At 57.1% G+C, this 20,909-nt stretch overlaps 2 protein-coding genes across 3 annotated transcripts; one reads left to right on the top strand and one right to left on the bottom strand.

Annotated features, from left to right (window-relative positions):
• Positions 1-872: 872 nt before the first annotated feature.
• Positions 873-10,018, bottom strand: P3H4 (prolyl 3-hydroxylase family member 4 (inactive)). The gene is made up of 8 exons (XM_003131416.5): positions 9,110-10,018; positions 8,824-8,976; positions 8,535-8,706; positions 7,443-7,571; positions 5,493-5,638; positions 4,218-4,301; positions 1,602-1,746; positions 873-1,278 (listed from the first exon to the last, which is right to left on the bottom strand). The coding sequence occupies exons 1-8, from the start codon at positions 9,590-9,592 to the stop codon at positions 1,256-1,258; spliced, it is 1,335 nt and encodes a 444-aa protein (XP_003131464.1). The 5' UTR covers positions 9,593-10,018; the 3' UTR covers positions 873-1,255.
• Positions 9,699-20,183, top strand: FKBP10 (FKBP prolyl isomerase 10). 2 transcript variants are annotated; one of them, XM_084982633.1, is made up of 10 exons: positions 9,699-9,844; positions 15,026-15,171; positions 15,471-15,660; positions 15,764-15,909; positions 16,275-16,464; positions 16,646-16,791; positions 17,642-17,834; positions 18,247-18,389; positions 18,608-18,771; positions 19,132-20,183. In XM_084982633.1, the coding sequence occupies exons 2-10, from the start codon at positions 15,084-15,086 to the stop codon at positions 19,315-19,317; spliced, it is 1,446 nt and encodes a 481-aa protein (XP_084838759.1). In that variant the 5' UTR covers positions 9,699-9,844; positions 15,026-15,083; the 3' UTR covers positions 19,318-20,183.
• Positions 20,184-20,909: the final 726 nt, after the last annotated feature.

Here is a 20,909-nt window from a genome sequence, read left to right as displayed (position 1 = left end):
AAAAGCCTAGACGAAGGGCATGGGGTGGGGCAGGGAGTCCTCCTGGGCACGGAGATGGGCAGGACCTAGACCAGGTCACCTGGCACATCTGGGGAGGGGTGTGGATGGTGAAAACTGGGCCTACCAGTCTCGGCTCCTCCAGTAGGAGAAGAAGGCCCTTCCACCACCCTGCCCCTGGAAGACCAGAAACGTGGGCAGTGGGGCAGAAGTGGCATGGGACTGTCCCTAGCCCCAGGGAGACCCCTCTTGTCCCCACCTCTCTGCTCTGGGGAGGGGGACCACTGGCTGGTAGCCATTTGGCACGACCCTCACCCCGACACTTCCAGACTCTCTGCCCCCCTAGAGCCAATGCAAGATTGAGCAGGACGGGGTCTGGCAGTCCCACTGCCACCGTGAAGTCTCCTGTAATCGAGCTGTATCCCTGGGGCTTGTCGGGTCACTGAGAGGGACCCGTTCCCTGTTAGTGAAATGAATGGGTGAATAGATAGCGCAGGGCATGCTTGCTCTAACTCTAAGGAATCCGGGGCAGTAAATGCTTGGAAAATAAAAACCGGAAGTACCCGTCCTTGGCCCCCTCCCCACAATCCCTGAGGTAAGTGATACTGAAAATACAGGCCATCTCGGAAATCTGAAACCACCCATCTTCCCAGGAGTCCGGCGGAACTGCAGCCTCACGCCCCCTGGCGGCGAATGGCAATTTCGGGCTGCTGCTCCTCGCGGGTCACAGACGCGTAGGGTCCACAGAGGCCAAATGGGTGGCCCCTCGCCCACGCCCACATTTACTGATGAGGGGCGATGGGCGCAGCGGGAGGGAGGGAAGGACCTGCATCCTCCCCACTCCACCCAGGGGAGATTGGACCCCAAGGCTGTGATTCATTCAATAAGAAAGGTTTATTGAGCACCCAATACCGATCTGCCAGGAACAGCTGGACTCCTGGTCCCCTGCTCTTCATAATGTAGCTGCCCCTTTGCTGTCTCTGCAGTTCAGGCTGGGACCCCAACCAGGAAGAGCTGGAATCTTCTCCAGGAGACTGTCCTGGTGGGGAGAGCCCTGGGAGGAGGGCAGGTCCTGAGGTCTAGGGACCCAGTAAGGAGGCAGGAGGGGTCTGGGGAGCAGTGTCCACAGGTGGGATAGGCTGGGGCCTGGTCAGCTCTGTCCACTTTACATGTTTAATAAATAGTTCTTGTAGCTGCCCAGGCTGGTGAGGGTGGTGCCCCTGGGCCAGGCTTCCCAAGCTCTGCCCCACCTCTCTTCTCATGGGAGTTCAGGCTCCGGCTCTGAAAAGGCAAGAAGAGGGCATTGGGGTTAGCCAACCTCCCCCAACAGGTGTCTGGGTGCTGTCCTTGAGGGAGGTGGGGCAGGCAGGAGTGAGGCTCCCCAGGAACAGGTCTCAGCTGGTCCCTGTTCCAGGAAGGATGTCACCCCCACCCCCACCAGGTGGGGCAGGGGTTGGGAACAGGCTGGAAGCCTCCAGAGCCAGGGTGCCAGCACCCAACACACATACTCCCTGGCCTCTGCCACTCAGGGAACAGCCCCTTCTGCCCCTAACGTCCAGCCTAGGCTGCCACCCCACCCTTCCACCAGGACTCAAGTCACTGACCGGCCTCAGCCTCGTCACCCTTGGCGTCGGGCTCCTGCCACCAGTCGGCATAGATGCTCTCCTCGTAGTCGCCCTCCCCTTCAAACTCGGCATCAGATGGAGGCTCCTCAGGCTCCGTGGGTGGTTCTGGCTCCTCCAGCTCCATCTAGAGCAGCCCCAGGAGAGTGATGGGAGGAGAAGCCAGGCCACGGCAGGCATGAACCCAGACCAGCTCCCCTCCTGGCCCAGGGGTCCTCCCATCCCACCTCAGCCCCAAACACCTCCTTCCCTGTCTCACTCCAGCTCTCCCGCAGGAATGCCTGGAGGGTTTCTCCCGAAGTCCTCTTCCCAAACTGCTCCCTCCCTAACTGATGCATGGGGCTCCACCAGCAGACTCAGGGTAAACAATGCCCTCTTCATAGCCCACCTTTTAAGCATAAACACCTGGGGAATACTGCTAGTCCATGAGCACTGTCTGTTTATGCTGTTTCTAGCCCAGGAACGCCTTGACTCCTGTGCTGGCAAGCTTGTTTGTCCCTCGTGATGTGGCCCTTGCTGATGACCCTGGCTGGGTCTGGAGACCTCGTCCAGCTCTCCGTGCTGCCCTCTCCCGTTGCACTGAACTAACTGTGAGCTGCTTGGGCAAGGGACTGACTGGGCCTCTCATCAATTTACCCCAGCCCCAATCACGGTGGCTGGCAAACAGCAGGCAACAAATAATCATCAAAAGGTTGGAGTTCCCGTAGTGGCTCGGTGGGTTAAGAACCTGACATAGTGTCCGTGAGGATGCGGGTTTGATCCCTGGCCTCGCTCAGTGGGTTAAGGCTCCAGCGTTGCTGTAAGGTGAGCTGTAGGTTGCAGACGTGGCTCTGAGCTGGTGTTGCTGTGGCTGTGGTGTAGGCTGGCAGCTGCAGCTCCAATATGACTCCTAGCCCGGGAATTTCCATATGCTGCAGGTGTAGCCATAAAAAAAAAGTTACTATATGCCAGCTCCATACTAGGTGCTTCCCATACTGGATCTCATTTAATTCTCACCACAACAGTGTAAGATGGGCATTATTCTCCCCATTCAACAGATGAAGAAGTGGAAGTTCAAGGGTTACCTAAGAGCTGGGTGGAGGCTGCCCAAATGGGAAGTGATGGAGCCAAATCTGGCGAACACTAGAACCCAGGTGCTCGAGGCACCAACTTGACCGCCCAGTGTTTTGTTTTGTTTTTTCTTTTTAGGGCCACACCTGCAGCATATGGAAGGTCCAGGACCAGGGGTTGAATCGGAGCCACAGCTGTGGCAAACTGGATCCGAGCCGCATCAGTGACCTACGCCACAGCTCACAGCAACGCCAGATTCTTTTTTTTTTTTTTTTTTTTTCTTTTTGCCATTTCTTGGGCCTCTCCTGCGGTATATGGAGGTTCCCAGGCTGGGGGTCGAATCAGAGCTGTAGCTGCCAGCCTACGCCAGAGCCACAGCAACACGGGATCCAAACTGCGTCTGCGACCTACACCACAGCTCACGGCAACGCCGGATCGTTAACCCACTGAGCAAGCCCAGGGATCGAACCCGCAACCTCATCGTTCCTAGTCGGATTCGTTAACCACTGCGCCACGACGGGAACTCCACAACGCCAGATTCTTAAGCCACTGAGTGAGGCCTGGGATCGAACCCACATCCTCACGCACGCTATGTCAGATTCTGAACCCACTGAACCATAATAGGAACTCCTCGCCCCCATATTTGAAGAGGGGCATGAATAAAGGAGGGGATGGAAAAATAAGCTCTGGGCAGCAACGCCTCAGAGAATTCAGGCTCTCAAACCCTCATTCAGAATCAATGTGATAACACGTTGTGGTCCTTCCTTCCAAGCCCCCTGTGTTCGTTCATTCATTCACTGGTTCATGCAAACTCAGTTTTGAACCACCAGCTCTGTGCCAGATGCCGTGGGAGAACTGGGAATAACCTGGTCCCTGTCCTGGGGCACAGTCCTCTGGGAGACTGGCTGGGGAAAGGGACGGGGTGAGATGGTTGGGGGCTGCAAAGAACCCTGGTCCAGGGAGGCTCTGGTCAGCGTAGGCATTGTAAGCCCAGAAGACAGAGCTGGGACATGCAGCAAGGGCTTCCTGGAGGAGGAGAAACCCGAGCTGGGCCCAGGAGAAGCAAGATTCAGACACAGAGGTGTTCCCGTCGTGGCGCAGTGGTTAACGAATCCGACTAGGAACCATGAGATTGCAGGTTTGATCCCTGCCCTTGCTCAGTGGGTTAAGGATCTGGTGTTGCTGTGAGCTGTGGTGTAGGTTGCAGACGCGGCTCGGATCCTGCATTGCTGTGGCTGTGGTGTAGGCCAGCGGCTACAGCTCCAATTCGACCCCTAGCCTGGGAACCTCCATATGCCACAGGAGCGGCCCAAGAAATGGCAAAAAGACAAAAAAAAAAAAAAAAAAAAAAAAGATTCAGACACAGAGAAGCGGGTCAGGAGAAGGCGGAGCGGGGTGAAAAGGGCAGGTGTAAATAAGGGGCAGGTGACATCTCTGCTTCACGACTGCTGGCTGCCAGGAGCTGGGACTGAGCATTGGCACAGTGGCCCCAGGAGGATCCAGGGGTCTCCATCACCATCCAGCCCTGTAGGGCAGGCGGCCACTTACCTCATCATCTGACTGCAGGTACATGTGGGCAAAGTCCAGCAGCTCCCGCAGCTCGGCTGTCTGGTTGTGGTAGAGTACGGCCTCCTGGGGGAAGAGAAGGAAAGTGAGGTGAGCCGGGCCCTGCTGCCAGATGGTGGAGGAGCCAGAGCACCTAGAATCTGGGTCCTCTGGTCCTTTTCCAGCTCAAAGAGCAGGAAACAGACGTCAGTTCACAGGCTGATGGAAAAATCATAGCAGCTTGAAGTGCTGGGGTTCAGAAGGATTCTGAGGGTTTGGTGAGAAAGAGTGCCTCAATCGATTAGCAATGTCTGTCACTGACAAGGAAACTGGGAGTGGTACCATGTGTCCCGTATTTGCCAGTCTGGCCCTAGACTCCTAAGGGGTTTCCTCAGTTGGTCCAGGTTAGGGGCTCCCTGGGGAAGAAAGACCAAGTCCAGCACTGAGGATGACAAGGCTGAGGGAGGAAACAGGCAAGCACAGACAGGTATTTTTTCCTCCTGTATCCCAGGCTCTGTGCTGGTGAGGCAGGTAGTACCACTGCCACTTTGCAGGTGAGGCAACAGATTCAGAAAAGGAGTGTTACCAGGACCACACCGCTGGTGGGGCTGAGTTTGAACCTAGGATTCTAACCGTAACCCATATTCTTTTATTTATTTATTTATTTATTGCTTTTTAGGGCTGCACCCATGGTGTAGGCAATGTCCCAGCCTAGGGGTCCAATTGGAGCTACAGCTGCAGACCTATATACCACAGCCACAGCCATGCCAGATCCGAGCCACGTCTACGACCTACACCGAAGTTCACGGCAATGCCTGACCCTTAACCCACTGAGCGAGGGCAGGGACTGAATCCGCCTCCTCATGGATACTCGTTGGATTCTTAACCTGCTGAGCCACAAGGGGAACTCCCCATATTCTTTCTTTTTCTTTTTTGTCTTTTTTGAGGGCTGTAGCCTCGGCATATGGAGGTTCCCAGGCTAGGGGATGAATCGGAGCTGCAGCTGCCAGCCCGAGTCAGAGCCACAGCCGCACCAGATCTGAGCTGTGTCTGTGACCCACACCACCACTCACGGCAACACCAGATCCTTAACCCACTGAGCGAGGTCAGGGATCAAATCTGAATCCTCAGGGATCCTAGTAGGGTTTGCTAACCACTGAGCCCCGACGGGAACTCCCCATATTCTTTCTTTTTATTTCCCATCCTGCCTTTTGAGGAAGCCAGGATATTTTCAATCAAATCCCAAGTCCTGAGAGTGCCTGGGAAGGCGAGGCCCACCTCTCTGGGCTGGAAGTCCTCCTCCTCCAGGCCCCAGCGAGCTCTGTGGAAGCGGTAATACACCAGGTTCTGCTGCATCACACTGTCTGCAGGGTCGAAGAGCATGTAGCTGGCGGCACTGCGCGCGGCCTGGCGCACGTCGTTCACTGCAGGCAGGACAGGAGTGAGGAGCAGCCCTGGCACGTCCCCCACCTGCAGGGAGAACCCTGACCTGGCCCACCCCATCTCCCAGTTCTGTCCAGTGGCCCCGACTCCCCAGCTGCCTCCAGAATTCCTGTTGGGCGTCTCACTCCACCCAATAATAATGCAGAGCTAGACTATATCAGACACCTGCCCTAAGCCCTGTGTAACTCATTTAAGTCGCCTCATTCTTATCATCCCCATTTTACAGATTAGAAATCCAAGGCATTGAGAGGTTCGGCAAACAGCTCACATGGCTGGAGAATGATGACACTGCAGAATCAGAGGCCGGTGGCCCGGCCCTCAGCCTCTTTGCCAACAGGACCACCAAGGGTCTCCTGGCCCCTTTCTTCAGCTCCTCCTCTCCAACTCCAGCCTGTCTGAATCTTGGCATCTCTGCATCTCAGAACCCCTGGAGATTGACCATCTTCGCTCTAGCTGATGCCAGAATCTCCCTCAAGTAAGAAAAGCCTTAAGTCCTGGTACTACTTTTTATTTTGGGCTGAGACAGTAGCATGCAGAAATTCCCCACCACACCAGTGACAATGCTGGTCCTTAACTGTTAGGCCACCAGGGAACTCCTTTTTTTTTTTTTTTTTCTTTTTGCCTTTTCTAGGGCCGCTCCCGAGGCATATAGAGATTCCCAGGATAGGGGTCTAATCAGAGCTGTAGCTGCCGGCCTACGCCAGAGCCACAGCAATGCAGGATCCGAGCCGCGTCTGTGACCTATACCACAGCTCACGGCAACACCGGATCGTTGACCCACTGAGGAAGGCCAGGGATCGAACCCTAAACCTCATGGTTCCTAGTCGGAGTCATTAACCACTGCGCCACGATGGCAACTCCTCTTTTTGTCTTTTGAAGGCTGCACCCAGAGCATATGGAAGTTCCCAAGTTAGGGGTCAAACTGGAGCTGCAGCTACCGGCCGACGCCACAGTCACGCCGGATCTGAGCTGCAACTGAGAAGTACACTGTAGCTTGTGGCAATGGTGGATCCTTTAACCCACTGAGCAAGGCCAGGGAGCAAACCGGTATCCTCATGGATACTAGTCAGATTCTTAACCCGATGAGCCACAACAGGGAACTCCCCCAATTTTTTTTTTTTTTTTTTTTTGGACTGTGGTGTTCAGAGGCTTGATGTGGGATCTCAGGTCCCAGACCAGGAATTGAACTCAGACCACAGCAGCAGTGAATGTGCTGAGTCCTAACCACTAGACCACTGGGAAACTCTGGTGCTACTTTTTTGTTTTTATTTTGGTCACACCCTCAGCATGTGGAAGTTCCCAGGCCTAGGACTGAACCTGTGCACAGCAGTGACCCAAGCCACAGCAGTGACAACACTGGATCGTTAACCTGCTCCACCGAAAAGGAGCTCCCAGTGCTACTTTTTATTAGCCATGTGACTGATGGCCCCTTGCCTCTATGAGCCTCAGCTCCCTCATCTGAAAAATGGGTCCAATAAGGAGTCTGCTACTGGCGGTTTGTGAGAGGGTCAAGTGAGATAAACAGACATGGCCGAGCTTTGTAAACTGCCAAGCCTGGTGCAGGTGCAGTGGGCTGCTTAGTCATTTACTCAAGAGGCCCTGGAATTCTTCCCTGAGACTGTTCTCTGTTCCCTCCCTCAAGCCCCTCACCGGCCCCTCCACCCCCAGCCTTCCCTCTTCCCTCTCATCACCCGGGATCTTCAATTCTGAGGGACGGAGCCCCTCGACTCAGCATTACTTCCAGTGCAGGGCTCTCCCCCACCCCAAGTCCACCAGGAAGCTCACACTTGTAGTAGGCAAACTGCAGGTAGTGGTACATGGTGGCCACGAACTTCTCCACGAAGTAGCCACCCACGTTGGGGGTCAAGTTGGTCTCACAGTCCACCTTGCACTGCAGGGATTCGGCGAAGAGATCTGGGGGCGGGTGACGACGGTGAGAGGATGTGTGCGGAACAGAGCCATCCTGCTGATGGGGATGACGAAGACGACTTTTTTTTTTTTTTTTTTTTTCATTTTACACATGCACTCGAGGGGTATGGAAGTTTCCAGACTAGGGGTTGAATCAGAGCTGCAGCTACCGGCCTCTGCCGACAGCCACAGCCACGCCAGATCCAAGCCGCCTCTATGACCTACACCAGATCCTTAAGCCACAGAGCAAGTCCAGGGATCCAACCCACATCCTCACGGAGACTACATCAGGTCCTTAACCTGAGGAGCCACAGCGGGAGCTCTAGGAGATGACTTCTAATCCCAGCTGATCTTATGCGATAAGGCGTATAAAGTGACGAGCGATGCTGAGGGAAGCTACTGGTGGGCTGGGCAGACCACCCCCACAGCTCAGCCGCCACCCCGAAGCCAGAGGAAGCCAGGGCACTCTGAAGGAATGGCAGATGAGGTTGGGAGGTGGGACTGAGGCCCAGATAAAGAAGCTCAGGCCAGTCCTTTTTCCCCCAACTGAGGGATCTCCAGACTCGGGGTGATTTCTGGCCACAAACTGCTTTCTGCGCACACCTGCTGGGCTGTTTCTCACCTTGGCACCTTGGCACCTGAAGCACCCTCAGCCTGGAAGACCTGAGAATCCAGGCTCCCCAGACCCCTCTGGGGTGTCACATCCTCTCTGCACTGATGCCCAGCACCTTGGACATTGCCCACTGTAGCCCTCTGCACCCAGTGGCAGGTGATCTGTTAGCCTCTCTCAGGAGACTGAAAGCGCTGCGAGTCTGGATAACGCCTTCCTCCTGTCTGCCTCCCAAGCACTTAGTAGGTGCGCCATAATCGTGTACCTGATGAATGTTGTGTTAAGGAGCTGCAGGAGTTCTGGGAAGCAGGGACCTGTGGCTGAGAGGGATGCCCACCGGAATCTGGCTCAGGAGATACCTGCTATGGATGGATAGAAGTCCTTGAAGTCCACCTGCTCGTGGGCCCCCTCGCAGCCAGCCAGACACCGGGCAAAGACGGCCAGGTACTCGGCCAGGGCCCGCTCCATGTCCTCCGTGCTGCCGCGGAAATCGCCGCTGTTGTAGAGCTTCACAGCCCGGAGGAACACGGCCTGGGGAGAGGGGACGCGACAGGGGGGTTAGGGGGACCCTACACCTCCCCTCCTCTACAGGCCCTGTGGGTGGGGGGGGCTCAGGGAGGAGCAGCAGGGCCGGCCCTGGCACCCCACCTCGTAGGGCTGGGCCTCCAAGTCCGTGAGGGGCTCCTCGGCGGCGTCCAGCAGCCCCCGATAGTAGTTGAGGTACTTGGCGGTGAGCTCGTGCTTCGGGTTCCTCTGGAGGAAGGTGTAGGCCGCGGCCACCGCCTTCTCCAGCCGGTTAGCCTGTAGGGTGGGGACAGAGCCGCTCGGTCGGGCCAGAGGCCGCAGCCCCGAGCGCGCGAGGGCTTGGCGATCGCGGGTGAGAGCCGAGCTCCCCTCGACCCGACGGGGCGGCCGACGCCGGCTAGGCGCGCACCTTGAACTGCGCGTAGTGCAAGTACTGGTAGGGCAGGCGGCTCTGGAAGTCGCGCAGCAGCTGGCGCGGCGGGTAGGGCACCTGGAAGGCGGGCAGCGAACGCTTGCAGCGCCGCAGGCAGGCGGCGCGCTCCAGGACGTGGCCGAAGAGCTGCAGCTCGCGGGCCCACTCGTCTTCGTGACCGCCGTCGGGGTCGGGCGGCGCCGGCCCGGGGGTCGCGGCGGAGGGCGGCGCGGGGCCGCTGCAGTTGGCGTGGCAGAAGGCCTCGCTGTCCCGCAGCAGCCGGTGCAGCCGCAGCGCCGCCTCGAGGTAGCGCGCGCTCTCGCGCCAGCTCTCGCCCTCGTACTGCTCCAGCGCGTGCCCGTAGGCCGCGGCCAGGGGCATCAGGTCCTCGGGCGGGAAGCCCCGGAAGCTGTACTTCTCGTACTGCGCCCCTGCGCTGCCCAGCAGCAGCCACAGCAGCCCCCACGCCGTCCGAGCCATGCCCCCTCCGCGCCGGCCGGCTCTCCCCGGCCAAGCAGGCGTCCCGGCCCAGCGGGCGGGCAGGCGGGCGGGCTCAGGGGCCGGGGCCTGCCAGGCGTGCCCGCTGGGTCTTAGCGCCGGGACTGGGGGCGGCGAGGCGGGGTGATGCCTTGAGTCAGATCCCCCGAAGGGCCGAGGCCTTCGTCTCCACTCTTTTCAGAAAGCCCAGCGCTGTCCTTAGTCGTTGATCTCCTGCCCTTGCCTCGGCAGATGGTGAGTGGGTGGGGGAACGCTTCCCACAGGGGTGGGAGAGCCCAGAAAGCCCTTCCTATACAAAGACAGTCCCCCCCACCTTAAAATAGAGAAATCGAGGGGCGTGCCACCTCCCTCTCCTTTGCCCAAGCCCTGGAACGTGCTCTTCCTTCCATCACCGACGTCCTTCTGCTCACTCCCCGCCCCCAGCCCCGAAGACGACACTCCAAGTGCCGTCCCAGCCCACGACAGGAGACACACCCCTGGGTTTACCCCGCATACCCTCCACTCCCACCACTTCCCACTTGATCTCCCTCCCTAAGTCGGAAAGTCCTCTGGCAGCCCAGCTTTTGCAGGACAAAGCAGCCCCTCCCTGGAGAGCTGTCCTTGGGACAGGAGGGGTGGGAGGGAGCCCTGAGATACCCCTCCAATTCTGGCGCCTCACCAGCCACCTGGAGAGGCCAGGATTTGGGGTGGCCAGCCGAAGAGGCAAGAGATGCCTCAGCCAGGCTTTAGGACCCCCACCCGGGGGGGGGGGGGCTCCAGACAAAAAAACAAAAAAACAAAAAACTCCAAACTTTTTTTTTTAAGTCGGCTCCCTCGGACCTCCCAACTTTCCCGAACTTCCCTCCCAGGCCGCAGGTCTCTCGGCCCCCAGAGTGGGGGTGGGAGTAAATCCGGAGTTCTTTGTGGCGGTGCTTTGCTCCCACTCTAGCATTATCTGCCTGGCCCTCCTCCTCCAAGTCCCCCCGCCTTTCCCCCCCGCCCCGCCAGCTCAGTCTTCCCAGCCCCCATTCCACGTGGACCGGCCAGGGCGGGGGTGGGCATGGCGGACAGGAAGAGGGGGAGCCAGCTCTGCGAGGAGGAGGGGCGGGGGTGGGGTGGGGGGAGGAGAGGAGTCTGGCGGCGGCGACTCTCGCTCGCTCGTCCTCACTGCCCGCGGTCCCGGCTCCAGGCACCATGTTCCGCGCGGGGCCCCCCAGCCACACCCTCCGCCGGCTCCCCCTGCTGCAGCTGCTGCTGCTGGCACAGGCCTTGGGGAGGGGGCTGGGCCGCGCCAACCCGGCCGGGGGCCCCCTGGAAGATGTAGTCATCGAGAGGTACCACATCCCCAGGGTCTGTCCCCGGGAAGTGCAGATGGGGGATTTTGTGCGCTACCACTACAACGGTACTTTCGAGGATGGCAAGAAGTTTGACTCGAGGTAATGGGTTGGGTGCCCCCAGACTCACTCTTCCCCCTTCCCTGAGACCCGGCCCAGGCTCCTTCAGTCCTGGGGTTCCCTCGTTGCTGCTTTTAAACGGTATCTGCATTCTCATACACACACCTCGATGGATCCCCTAACCCCAAACCTAGCAGCCTGGGTGGAAGGACTCCTAGATACCCGTCTCCCCAGAGACATCCCTGCCCTCAGCTTCAAACCTTTGCCCTTCAAAGGACCCCAGTTTCTTTTACACAAGCTCCCTCTGTCCCCCAGAAGTGCTTGATAATCAAGCAGTGCTTTATTTAAAACTTTTGAGGGGGAGGTGGGTTCTGGGCCACAGAGCTGGGGGGAAGGGCATGGTCCCCGCTGTGTGTGAATCCTCCACTGGTCTCAGTCCAGGACCCTTTACCCTTCCATCCACCCGGACTCCCTTTCTGGTTCCAGTGCTTTTGCCTCTAGAAAAGAGGGAGGAAGTTGGAACTATTTTGGAGGGGTTGGAAGTTTTCAGGAGCCCTTGGGGTAAAGCTGATGGGCATTTTCAGACAATAGGATGGATCCCGGAGTGTCAGACATAGCTTCGCGTAGAGACCCTATCTGTCTATGTGTCACACAGGCCACCCTGGGCTTCTCCGAGGGTTTTCATGCCTCCTTCACCCCGTAATCCCGCACCCCCATCTCCCTCCATCTTAGCTCTACCAGGCCAGCGCTGCCACCCATCTTGCCAGCCTTGGAGTTTGAGAGACCAGCTTCTGCTCTGGTCTAGGCCTTTGGTATGCTCTGGCAAGTCCTTTTTCTTTTTTTTTTTTTTGGATGGAGGCAGGTCAGCACTGTATGCCAGCCTCCGTTAAACTTTGGGTGTAGGCCACACACTGAAGCCCCAGCACCACACCCCACGAAGTCAGTCCCTTTTAGACCCTTCCCCCAAATGCATGTCTCAGCCTATAGAAATTAGTGGCCATGGTTTTGGAGGCAGGCAGTATATTAGGTAAGAGCAAGAATTCCTGGGGAGTTCCCCTTGTGGCTCAGCAGGTTAAGAACCCGACACGGTGTCCCTGAGGATGCGGGTTCCATCCCTGGCCTTGCTCAGTAGGTTGAGGACCCGGTGTTGTCACAAGCTGCAGCATGGGTCACAGATGCGGCTTGGATCCTGACTTGCTTCGGTTGTGATACAGGCCGACATCTGCAGCTCTGATTCGACCCCTAGTCTGGGAACCTCCATATGCTGCAGGTGCAGCCTTAAAAAAAAGAAAAAAAAAAAGTTTTTTTAAAAAGAACCCATGATGCTAAGACCCTGGGTTCAAAGCCAGGCTGTTATCATGGACATAGGAATTTTACCTCTCTAAGCTTTACTCTCCTCATATGAAAAAAGGAGATTAAAAACAGTCTGAAAAAGAGAGTTCTTACTGCCTAAGGTTGATGTAAGGACTCCAGATGATGAATGAAAGTGAACTTCACACAGTGCCTGGCAGTCTGCAAGCAGGTTCAGTACCCGTTAACCTTCACTCTGGAGAGAACTCGGGTTGTGCTTTACTGGTAGACACTTGTTGCCACGCCAGGGCTCTCACCACGGTGCTGTGAAGGAAGCAGGCCAGACATCCAGCCAGCTCACTGGGCAAAATGAGGTATAGGCAGTAGCCAGGAGTAGCCTTGGAGCCCATGGCTGCCAGGAAGTGGGGGAGGGGTTGGAAGGGGTCCCCTCCCTGATAGGGACTCAGATGGGGACTTTTGGATCCAGTGCGTGCAGTGCTGAGTTTGGAAAACTTTCATAACCCATGGCCCATTCCATCAAAATAATAATCTCCCATCCTTTCTTAACTTCTGAAACTTGGGGTAAATTAAAACTATAACTAAGAGCAAATAAGAGCCATGGCAATTTAATTTTCTTATTTATTTATTTTTTTGTATTTTTTAGGGCCACACCCTCGGCATATGGAGGTTCCCAGGTTAGGGGTCGAATCGGAGCTGTAGCCGCCGGCCTTCGCCAGAGCCACAGCAACTTGAGATCCGAGCCGCGTCTGCAACCTACACCACAGCTCACAGCAACGCCAGATCCTTAACCCACTGAGCGAGGCCAGGGATCGGACCCGAAACCTCATGGTTCCCAGTAGGGTTCGTTAACCACTGCGCCACAATGGGAACTCCGCCATGGCAATTTTAGAATAGGCCTTTTTTTCGAGAGCCTCTTGGGGATCAGTGGGTTAAGAACCCAACATAGTGTCTGTGAGGATGTGGGTTTGATCTCTGGCCTGGCTCAGTGGGTTAAGGATCCAGCATTGCCTCAACCTTCGGTGTAGGTCGCAGATGCAGCTTGGATCCACTGTCAAGGTGGCTGTGGTGGAGGCTGGCAACAGCAGCTCCAATTTGACCCCTAGCCTGGGAACCTCCATGTGCCGAAGTACGGCTGTAAAAAGAAAAAAAAATTTTTTTGAAAAAGAATGGGCTTTTTCAAAATGGAAAACCAATTCCTCTCCCCACCACCTAGCTCTGCTTCCCTTCCCTTTTCTCAATGAGTTTATGGTGGGGTGGCCCAAACACGGGCTTTGGAATTTAGCAGATCAGATCTTAGCTGTGTGACCTTGGACAAGTCACTTGTTCTTTCTTTCTTTTTTCTTTCTTCCTTTCTTTCTTTTTTTTTTTTTTTTGTCTTTTGTGATTTTTTTAGGGCCCCACCTGCGGCATGTGGAGGTTCCCAGGCTAGGGGTCAAATCAGAGCTACAGTTTGCGACCTACGCCACAGCCACAGCCACAGCAATGATGGATCCTAGCCGTGTCTGTGACCTACACCACAGCTCACGGCAACACCAGATCCTTAACCCACTGAGTGAGGCCAGGATGGAACCTGTAACCTCATAGTTCCCAGTCGGATTTGCTTCCATTGTACCACGACAGGAACTCCACTAGTTCTTTCAAGTCTCAACTTTTCTTATAAGAAAAATGAAATCAGGAGTTTCCATTGGGGCGTAGTGGAAATGAATCTGATTAGTATCCATGAGGTTTTGGGTTCGATCCCTGGCCTCACTCAGTGGGTTAAGGATCCAGAATTGCCATGAGCTGTGGTGTAGGCTGGAGACATGGCTTGGATCCTGCATTGCTGTGGCTGTGGTGTAGACCGGCAGCTGTAGCTCCTATTTGACCCCTAGCCTGGGAACCTCCATATGCCACAGGTGTGGCCCTAAAGAGCAAAAATAAAAACATATATATCTTTAAAAAAAAAAAAGAAAAGAAAAATGAAGTCAATAATGCCCATCCCACAGGGGAGAGAATTAAATAAGATGCTGAGGGAGGTGTTTGGTGGCGCAGCAGGTGAAGGATCTGGCATCATCACTACAGTGGCTCGGGTCACTGTGGTTTGGGTTCAGTCCTTGGCTCAGGAGCTTCCACATGCCATGGACACAGCCAAAAAAAAAAAAAAAGTAATAAGGTAATGATTGCAAAATGCCAAATATTTCATCTGGCTTATCATTCAGCGCTCAGAAACTGGTCCTGGTCCCCTGGGTGCTGTGCTTCCCACTCTGTCAGCAGACAGTAGCTGCAAACAAGCCTGTTAAAAGCCCCTGGCCTCCTTAGGGATTTTTTTTTTTTCTTTTTACAGCCTTGCCTATGGCATATGGAAGTTCCCAGGCTAGGGTTCGAATCGGAGCTGCAACTGCCGGCCTATGCCACAGCCACAGCAACACATCTGGATCTGAGCCACATCTGCTCATGGCAACGCCAGATCCTCAACCCACTGAGTGAGGCCAGGGATTGAACCTGCACTCTCATGGAGGTTATGTCGGGTCCTTAACCCGCTGAACCACAATGGGAACTCCAGGGACTTCTTTTTGTTACAACCCATCCTATTCAGGTGAGTGTCGTGGCCCACCTGGGAGGGGGGCTTGAAGCAAGGAGGAGCACATCTGTGTGTAGGCAGGGGATTGTGTGTAAGCGTGTGTGTGCACCTGTGCATATAGGTGGCTGGGGCAGAGGCCACTGTGTCCCATCAGTCCCCTCCCTCCCCCAGCTATGACCGCCACACGTTGGTGGCCATCGTGGTGGGCGTGGGGCGCCTCATCACCGGCATGGACCGGGGCCTCATGGGCATGTGCGTCAATGAGCGGCGACGCCTCATCGTGCCTCCGCACCTGGGCTACGGCAGCATCGGCGTGGGTAAGGAGGGCTGGGGCCCGGCCAAGGGGGTGGAGGATACCAGAAGGCAGGAAACTGCCGCTCAGAGACAGAGAGTGACTTTCCAGGGTCACACAGCACAGGCAGAAGCGTGGCAGGTCTGGGACTAGAGTTTCCGTCTCTTGCCCCTGGGGTGAGAGGAAGGCAGATAACATTGGGTCCTTGGTGGGATCCTAGCTTGACAAAGGAGAAGGGGAACGAGGGATGGTGGAGGGGGAGGCCAAGCAGGATGCTCAGACCTCCACTCTGCCCCCCACTCCTGGGGCCTGCCCCTAACTCAGCGGGGCTCATTCCCCCGGATGCCACCCTCTACTTCGACGTGGTCCTGCTGGATGTGTGGAACAAGGCGGACACTGTGCAGGTGACCACCTTGCTGCGCCCACCTCACTGCCCCCGCATGGTCCAGGACAGCGACTTTGTCCGCTACCACTACAATGGCACGCTGCTGGATGGCACCGCCTTCGACACCAGGTAAGGGCTGGAGGGAGCCTTGGGTTTCTGGGAATGGTGGCACTCAGCGGGGGGTCCGGGAGCCACCCTACCTCTCCTATCAACTCTACCTCATTCTCTGCAGCTACAGCAGGGGCGGCACTTATGATACCTACGTGGGCTCTGGCTGGCTAATCAAGGGCATGGATCAGGGGCTGCTGGGCATGTGTCCTGGAGAGAGAAGGAAGATCATCATCCCTCCATTCCTGGCCTATGGCGAGAAAGGCTATGGTGAGGGCAGGCAGGGACTTGGGGATTCTCTGGAAGTGGGCTGCACACAGTTGTTCAGGTTGTGTACTGCACAAGGACATCTAGCCAAGGAGGCAAGTAGGGACGAAATCTAGCCCTTGGTGATGACTTCCCTAAGAAGAGGTGCTTTATCCTGATTCACACAAAGGCTCAGTATGGGCTGGTGGTGGCTCCCGGGAAAAACTCAGCTTAGGTCTCGCAAGGGAAGAACCAACTGGGGCTGCTGATGAGCAGGAAAGCGCTCTGGAAACCAGGGTTGGCGCCTTTTTGCGTGATGCTCACTTACGCCTCCCTGAGAGCCCTGTTTTGCTCTCCACTTGTATGGTTCAAGCCTATCCCTTCCCCAGGGACTGTGATCCCCCCGCAGGCCTCCCTCGTCTTCCATGTCCTACTGATTGACGTCCACAACCCCAAGGACACTGTCCAGCTGGAGACGCTGGAGCTGCCACCTGGCTGCGTTCGGAGGGCCGTGGCTGGGGACTTCATGCGTTACCACTACAACGGCTCCCTGATGGATGGCACCCTCTTTGATTCCAGGTCAGGGGCGTCCTGAGAAGAACTGCGGGGGCTGGGGAAGGGGGAAGGGCAGAGAAGCCGAGGCTGGAAGGGAAGAGTCGGGTGTGGGCTCACCCGAGGCAGCAGCTGGGGGCGGCTCTCAGCTGCCTGGAAGGGCGGGGCCCCTGTGACGCCCTTGCTGGCCTCCCGCCTCATATCGCAGCTACTCCCGCAACCACACCTACAATACCTACGTGGGGCAGGGTTACATTATCCCCGGGATGGACCAGGGGCTGCAGGGCTCGTGTGCGGGGGAGCGCCGGAGGATCACCATCCCCCCCCACCTCGCCTACGGGGAGAACGGGACTGGTAAGCTTGTTCCCCGTTCCTCAAGCCAACACCCCAGCTCCTGACCTTCCCCCTGACCCGGGTGGGAGGGGTGGGATTCCAGCCACTGCTCTGCCCCCCTCGTCACCAAAACTGGTCCCTGGTCCCCCATCCAACTCTTGCCACAAGGACTCCATCCTTTTCTCCCGGGATGGTCCCCTGCTTCTCGTGTTCCACACTGGAGAAGGGCAGCAACTCCTGAGCTTGGGGAGGGAGGGTGGTTATGGAAGAACAAAAACAGCACAGTCCTAGCAAGTAGAGACCTGGATTTGTGTCTCAGCTTCGCTGGAAGCCTTGGTGTGCTCACCTGTAAAATGGGACCAATCACTTTGGTCAGTAAGGGTACGTTATTGAGTGGTTGCAATATATGCGTAAAGGGTTTTCCAACTGGTACGCCCTCCCCCTCCCTTCCCTTCCCCTTCCTCCTCACCCCCTAGAGGTTATTAGAAGAGTTGAGGGAGTTCCTGTTGTGGCTCAGTGGGTTACAAACCCGACTCGGAACCATGAACCGTGCAGGTTCGATCCCTGGCCTCGCTCAGTGGGTTAAGGATCTGGCATTGCCGTGAGCTGTGGTGTACGTTGCAGACATGGCTCGGATCCTGCGTGGCTGTGCCTGTGGCATAGACCAGCAGCTGCAGCTCCAATTCGACCCCTAGCCTGGAAACTTCCATATGCCATGAGTGCGGCACTTAAAAAAAAAAAGTTGACTCTGTGGACAAACATCCTATCCTTATTGAAGACCCCAGGACAGGGAAGGTCTAGGGGCCGCTGTGGGGACCTAAAGCAGCCGCTCCTAGACCCCAGCTGATCCACAACCCCATTCTGGCCCCAGGAGAAAAGATCCCTGGCTCCGCTGTGCTGATCTTCGATGTCCACGTCATCGACTTCCACAACCCTGCGGATCCCGTGGAAATCAAGACACTGTTCCGGCCCCCCGAGCCCTGCAACGAGACGGCCAAGCTCGGGGACTTTGTTCGCTACCACTACAACTGCTCTCTGCTGGATGGCACCAGGCTCTTCTCCTCGTGGGTCTGGGGCAGGGCCAGGGCTGGGCAGGTGGGTGGGCCCAGGCATGGGGAGTCCTCCTGGCAGCACCCACACTCTGGCTTCCCTCCCACGTTCCCACCTACACGGGAGGAGGGAGCACAAGGAGCTGAAACTCCGCAGACAAAGGGAGGGTGAAGCGAGTGGTGGGGGGAGCTGCTAGCTCCATTCTATGGAGGGAAAGTGGAGCAGCAAGAGATGAGCCCGGGGCCGAAGTTCAGGGCGGCGGCAAGATGAGAAGGGGGTCCTATCTCTGAACCGATGGGCCCCTGCACCTGCCCTGTGGGGCTGCTCCAGAAATGACTTGGGAACTGGGCTGGCTGGGGACGATGGGAAGTGAACTGGCAGGGGGACAAGGGTGGCCACTGACCTGGGAATCTGCTCTCCCTCCAGCCATGACTACGGGGCCCCTCAGGAGGCAACTCTGGGGGCTCACAAGGTGATCGAAGGCCTGGACACGGGCCTGCAGGGCATGTGTGTGGGAGAGAGGCGGCAGGTTGTGGTCCCCCCACACCTGGCCCACGGAGAGAGCGGAGGTGAGCGGCAGAGACTGGCTTCCTCTCTGCCCCTGCTCGCCTGGGGCTTTGCCGGCTGGTGGGAGGAGGGAAGCCTTCCAGAGGGTTCTTTAAACATCCCATGCCCCCCTTTCCAGCCCCCAAGGGGGGGAAACTGAAGCCTGCAGGCCGGGAGCACACTGCGCAGGCTGCTGCGAAAGGGGACCCAGCCCCTCCCCTTCTCTCCTCCCTCCCTCCAGCCCGAGGGGTCCCTGGCAGTGCGGTGCTGCTGTTTGAGGTGGAGCTGGTGTCCCGGGAGGATGGGCTGCCCACGGGCTACCTGTTTGTGTGGCACGAGGACCCTCCTGCCAACCTGTTTGAAGACCTGGACCTCAACAAGGATGGCGAGGTGTCCCCGGAGGAGGTGGGTGAGAAGGTCGCTCCTTCTAATAACCACTCCCATGCTGTCGCCCTTGCATGGTGGCCTCCAACAAGAACGCAGTGCATGTCCGCTGTCCTGTCTGCACCCGTGTTCCCGCCCTTCTGCAGGTCACTATGCCTTAAGTCCCTCGTCCCTGCCCTTCCCTGTGGCCCATGCAGCCCGTTACCCTCATGGCTGCCTGTCCCTCGTGCACGCTCTCCACCCTGGCCCCACTCAGGACCCGCGCCAGCGTTCCTCCTCGGTCCCCACCGGCTGGCCTCCCACCTCGGAACCCTTCCCAAGGCCACCATGGCTGCTCCCGCGAGACGCTCACTCTCCCCTCCTCGGCTCTCCTCGCCCCAGTTCTCCACCTTCATCAAGGCCCAAGTCAGTGAGGGCAAAGGACGCCTCTTGCCGGGCCAGGATCCAGAGAAAACCATAGGAGACATGTTCCAGAATCAGGATCGCAACCAGGATGGCAAGATCACGGTCGAGGAGCTCAAGCTGAAGTCCGATGAAGACCAGGAGCGGGTCCATGAGGAGCTGTGAAGGGCAGAGGCCGGGCCCGAATGCAAAGGCCCACGTCCTAGGGGCACAGTTGGGCAGTGGGGCTGACTTTCCAACAGTCACCCTCCCCTCTGCTGGGATGAGGTCTGGAAGCATCTAAAAAGTGGCCAGAGGGGGCAGCTCTGGTCTTCCCACTGCCCCAGAGGAACATCCACGGCACAGGCCTCTGTTCGGTTTTTCTCTTCCAACCCCAAACCCCTTCCTTAAAAGTTTCGGAGTTACAAAGCCAATGTGGGCACGGGCAGGATCTGGAGGTTGGCCGAGACCACTGCTGGGCCTGGCCCAGGTCTCCCCTCTATCACCAGCCGCTGAACAAGGCCAAGCTCACCGTGTCTTCATCTCCCCCGACTTCCCCTTTGCCTCTACTGTTCCTCACCATCCTCGAACCCCCGCCTGTAGCCCCCTTCCTCCGTCCTGGCAACTCCCCAGGCCATGGGCCTCCAGCTTCCCTCTCTGCTCTGGCTGGTTCCTAGGGAAGGGACGGTTCCAGGAGGGCAGCCCTACCTCACCTGTCCTGTTCCCCCCTCGCTGTGTCCAGTGGTAGCTTAGGTGCCATCAGGATGCTGCAGGTCAAGGCTGGGTTTTATGTCCACTTTCCTCCCTAAAGAAGGCTGCCTTCTCTAAGAGCCAAGGAACAGGAAAAAAATCGAAGGTGGGTCATGAAGAAACCTACTTGCCTGGGCCCGAGGGCTATGAAAGCCTTGGTTCAGGGCTCAGATAAACGTGGACGAGGGGAATCACTGCGGGCTGAGGGGTGAAAGGGAGGTGGGCGGAGCTCTGCACACTCAAAAGACAAAACTGGTGTCAGATCCCTTTCTCCTTTGTGCCAAATAAAAGACTAAACCAAAGGCCTTGGCATGTGGTCTTTCTGGGGCGGAGGCCCTTAGACCCAGATGTTGGCAGGAAGGGGAACAAAGCAGGCTGTCTCCGCGGCCTGTCAGATCCAGACCCGGTGTCCCCAGGTCTTGGCCTGCAGGAGAGGCCTGAAGATGTGATGCTAGTTGTCTCAGCTAAACGGAAAAACAAGGTCCCTCAGCTCAAACACAACATAGAAAGCTTGGAATAAATTGAACTGTACAGGTCAGATTCCTTTTTCATAGATTTTTTTCATTTTCTGGGCTGCACATGTGGCACATGGAGGTTCCCAGGCTAGGGGCTGAATCAGAGCTGCAGCTGCCACAGCAGCACATCTGGATCTGAGCCACATCTGTGACCTACACTACAGCTCACAGCAACGCCAGACCCTTCACCCACTGAGTGAGGTTAGGGATGCAACCTGTCTCCTCATGGATACTAGTTCATAACCCACTGAGCCACAGCGGGAACTCCCCATAGATGGGCTCTAATACCATATCCCTGCCTCTCCTGGCTGCCAGCTGTTAACCACCTGCCCCATGCGCCTCCCTCCTGCCACAAAGAAACTGCTGGTGTCCTGAGGGAGGAGTTGCTTCAGCCACCAGTCAGGCCATCTGCCCTCAGCTGCCTTGCCTGGACTCTGGCCAGTGCCACAGAGATGACCCAAGGCACCCAAGGAGGGGGAACGCGGGAGTGCTTGGGAGACAAAATGACTGGAC

This window comes from Sus scrofa, chromosome 12, assembly GCF_054392235.1.
Source record: "Sus scrofa isolate SSC_HxYL_T2T_F1_AM1 chromosome 12, Sscrofa_HxYL_maternal_Yorkshire_Landrace_v2.0, whole genome shotgun sequence".
NCBI classification, from domain to species: Eukaryota; Metazoa; Chordata; class Mammalia; order Artiodactyla; family Suidae; genus Sus; species Sus scrofa.
This window is presented reverse-complemented; position numbering and strand designations above follow the sequence as displayed.

Coding starts and splice junctions, on each gene's coding strand:
- P3H4 (XM_003131416.5), bottom strand. CDS start 9,592: ATGGCTCGGACGGCGTGGGGGCTGCTGTGGCTGCTGCTGGGCAGCGCA. Junction 7,572..8,534: donor CTTCTATCCATCCATAGCAG/GTATCTCCTGAG, acceptor ACCCGCCCCCAG/ATCTCTTCGCCGAATCCCTG. Junction 1,279..1,601: donor GGGTGACGAGGCTGAGGCCG/GTCAGTGACTTG, acceptor TTGCCTTTTCAG/AGCCGGAGCCTGAACTCCCA.
- FKBP10 (XM_084982633.1), top strand. CDS start 15,084: ATGGACCGGGGCCTCATGGGCATGTGCGTCAATGAGCGGCGACGCCTC. Junction 15,910..16,274: donor CTATGGCGAGAAAGGCTATG/GTGAGGGCAGGC, acceptor TCCCTTCCCCAG/GGACTGTGATCCCCCCGCAG. Junction 18,390..18,607: donor GGCCCACGGAGAGAGCGGAG/GTGAGCGGCAGA, acceptor CCCTCCCTCCAG/CCCGAGGGGTCCCTGGCAGT.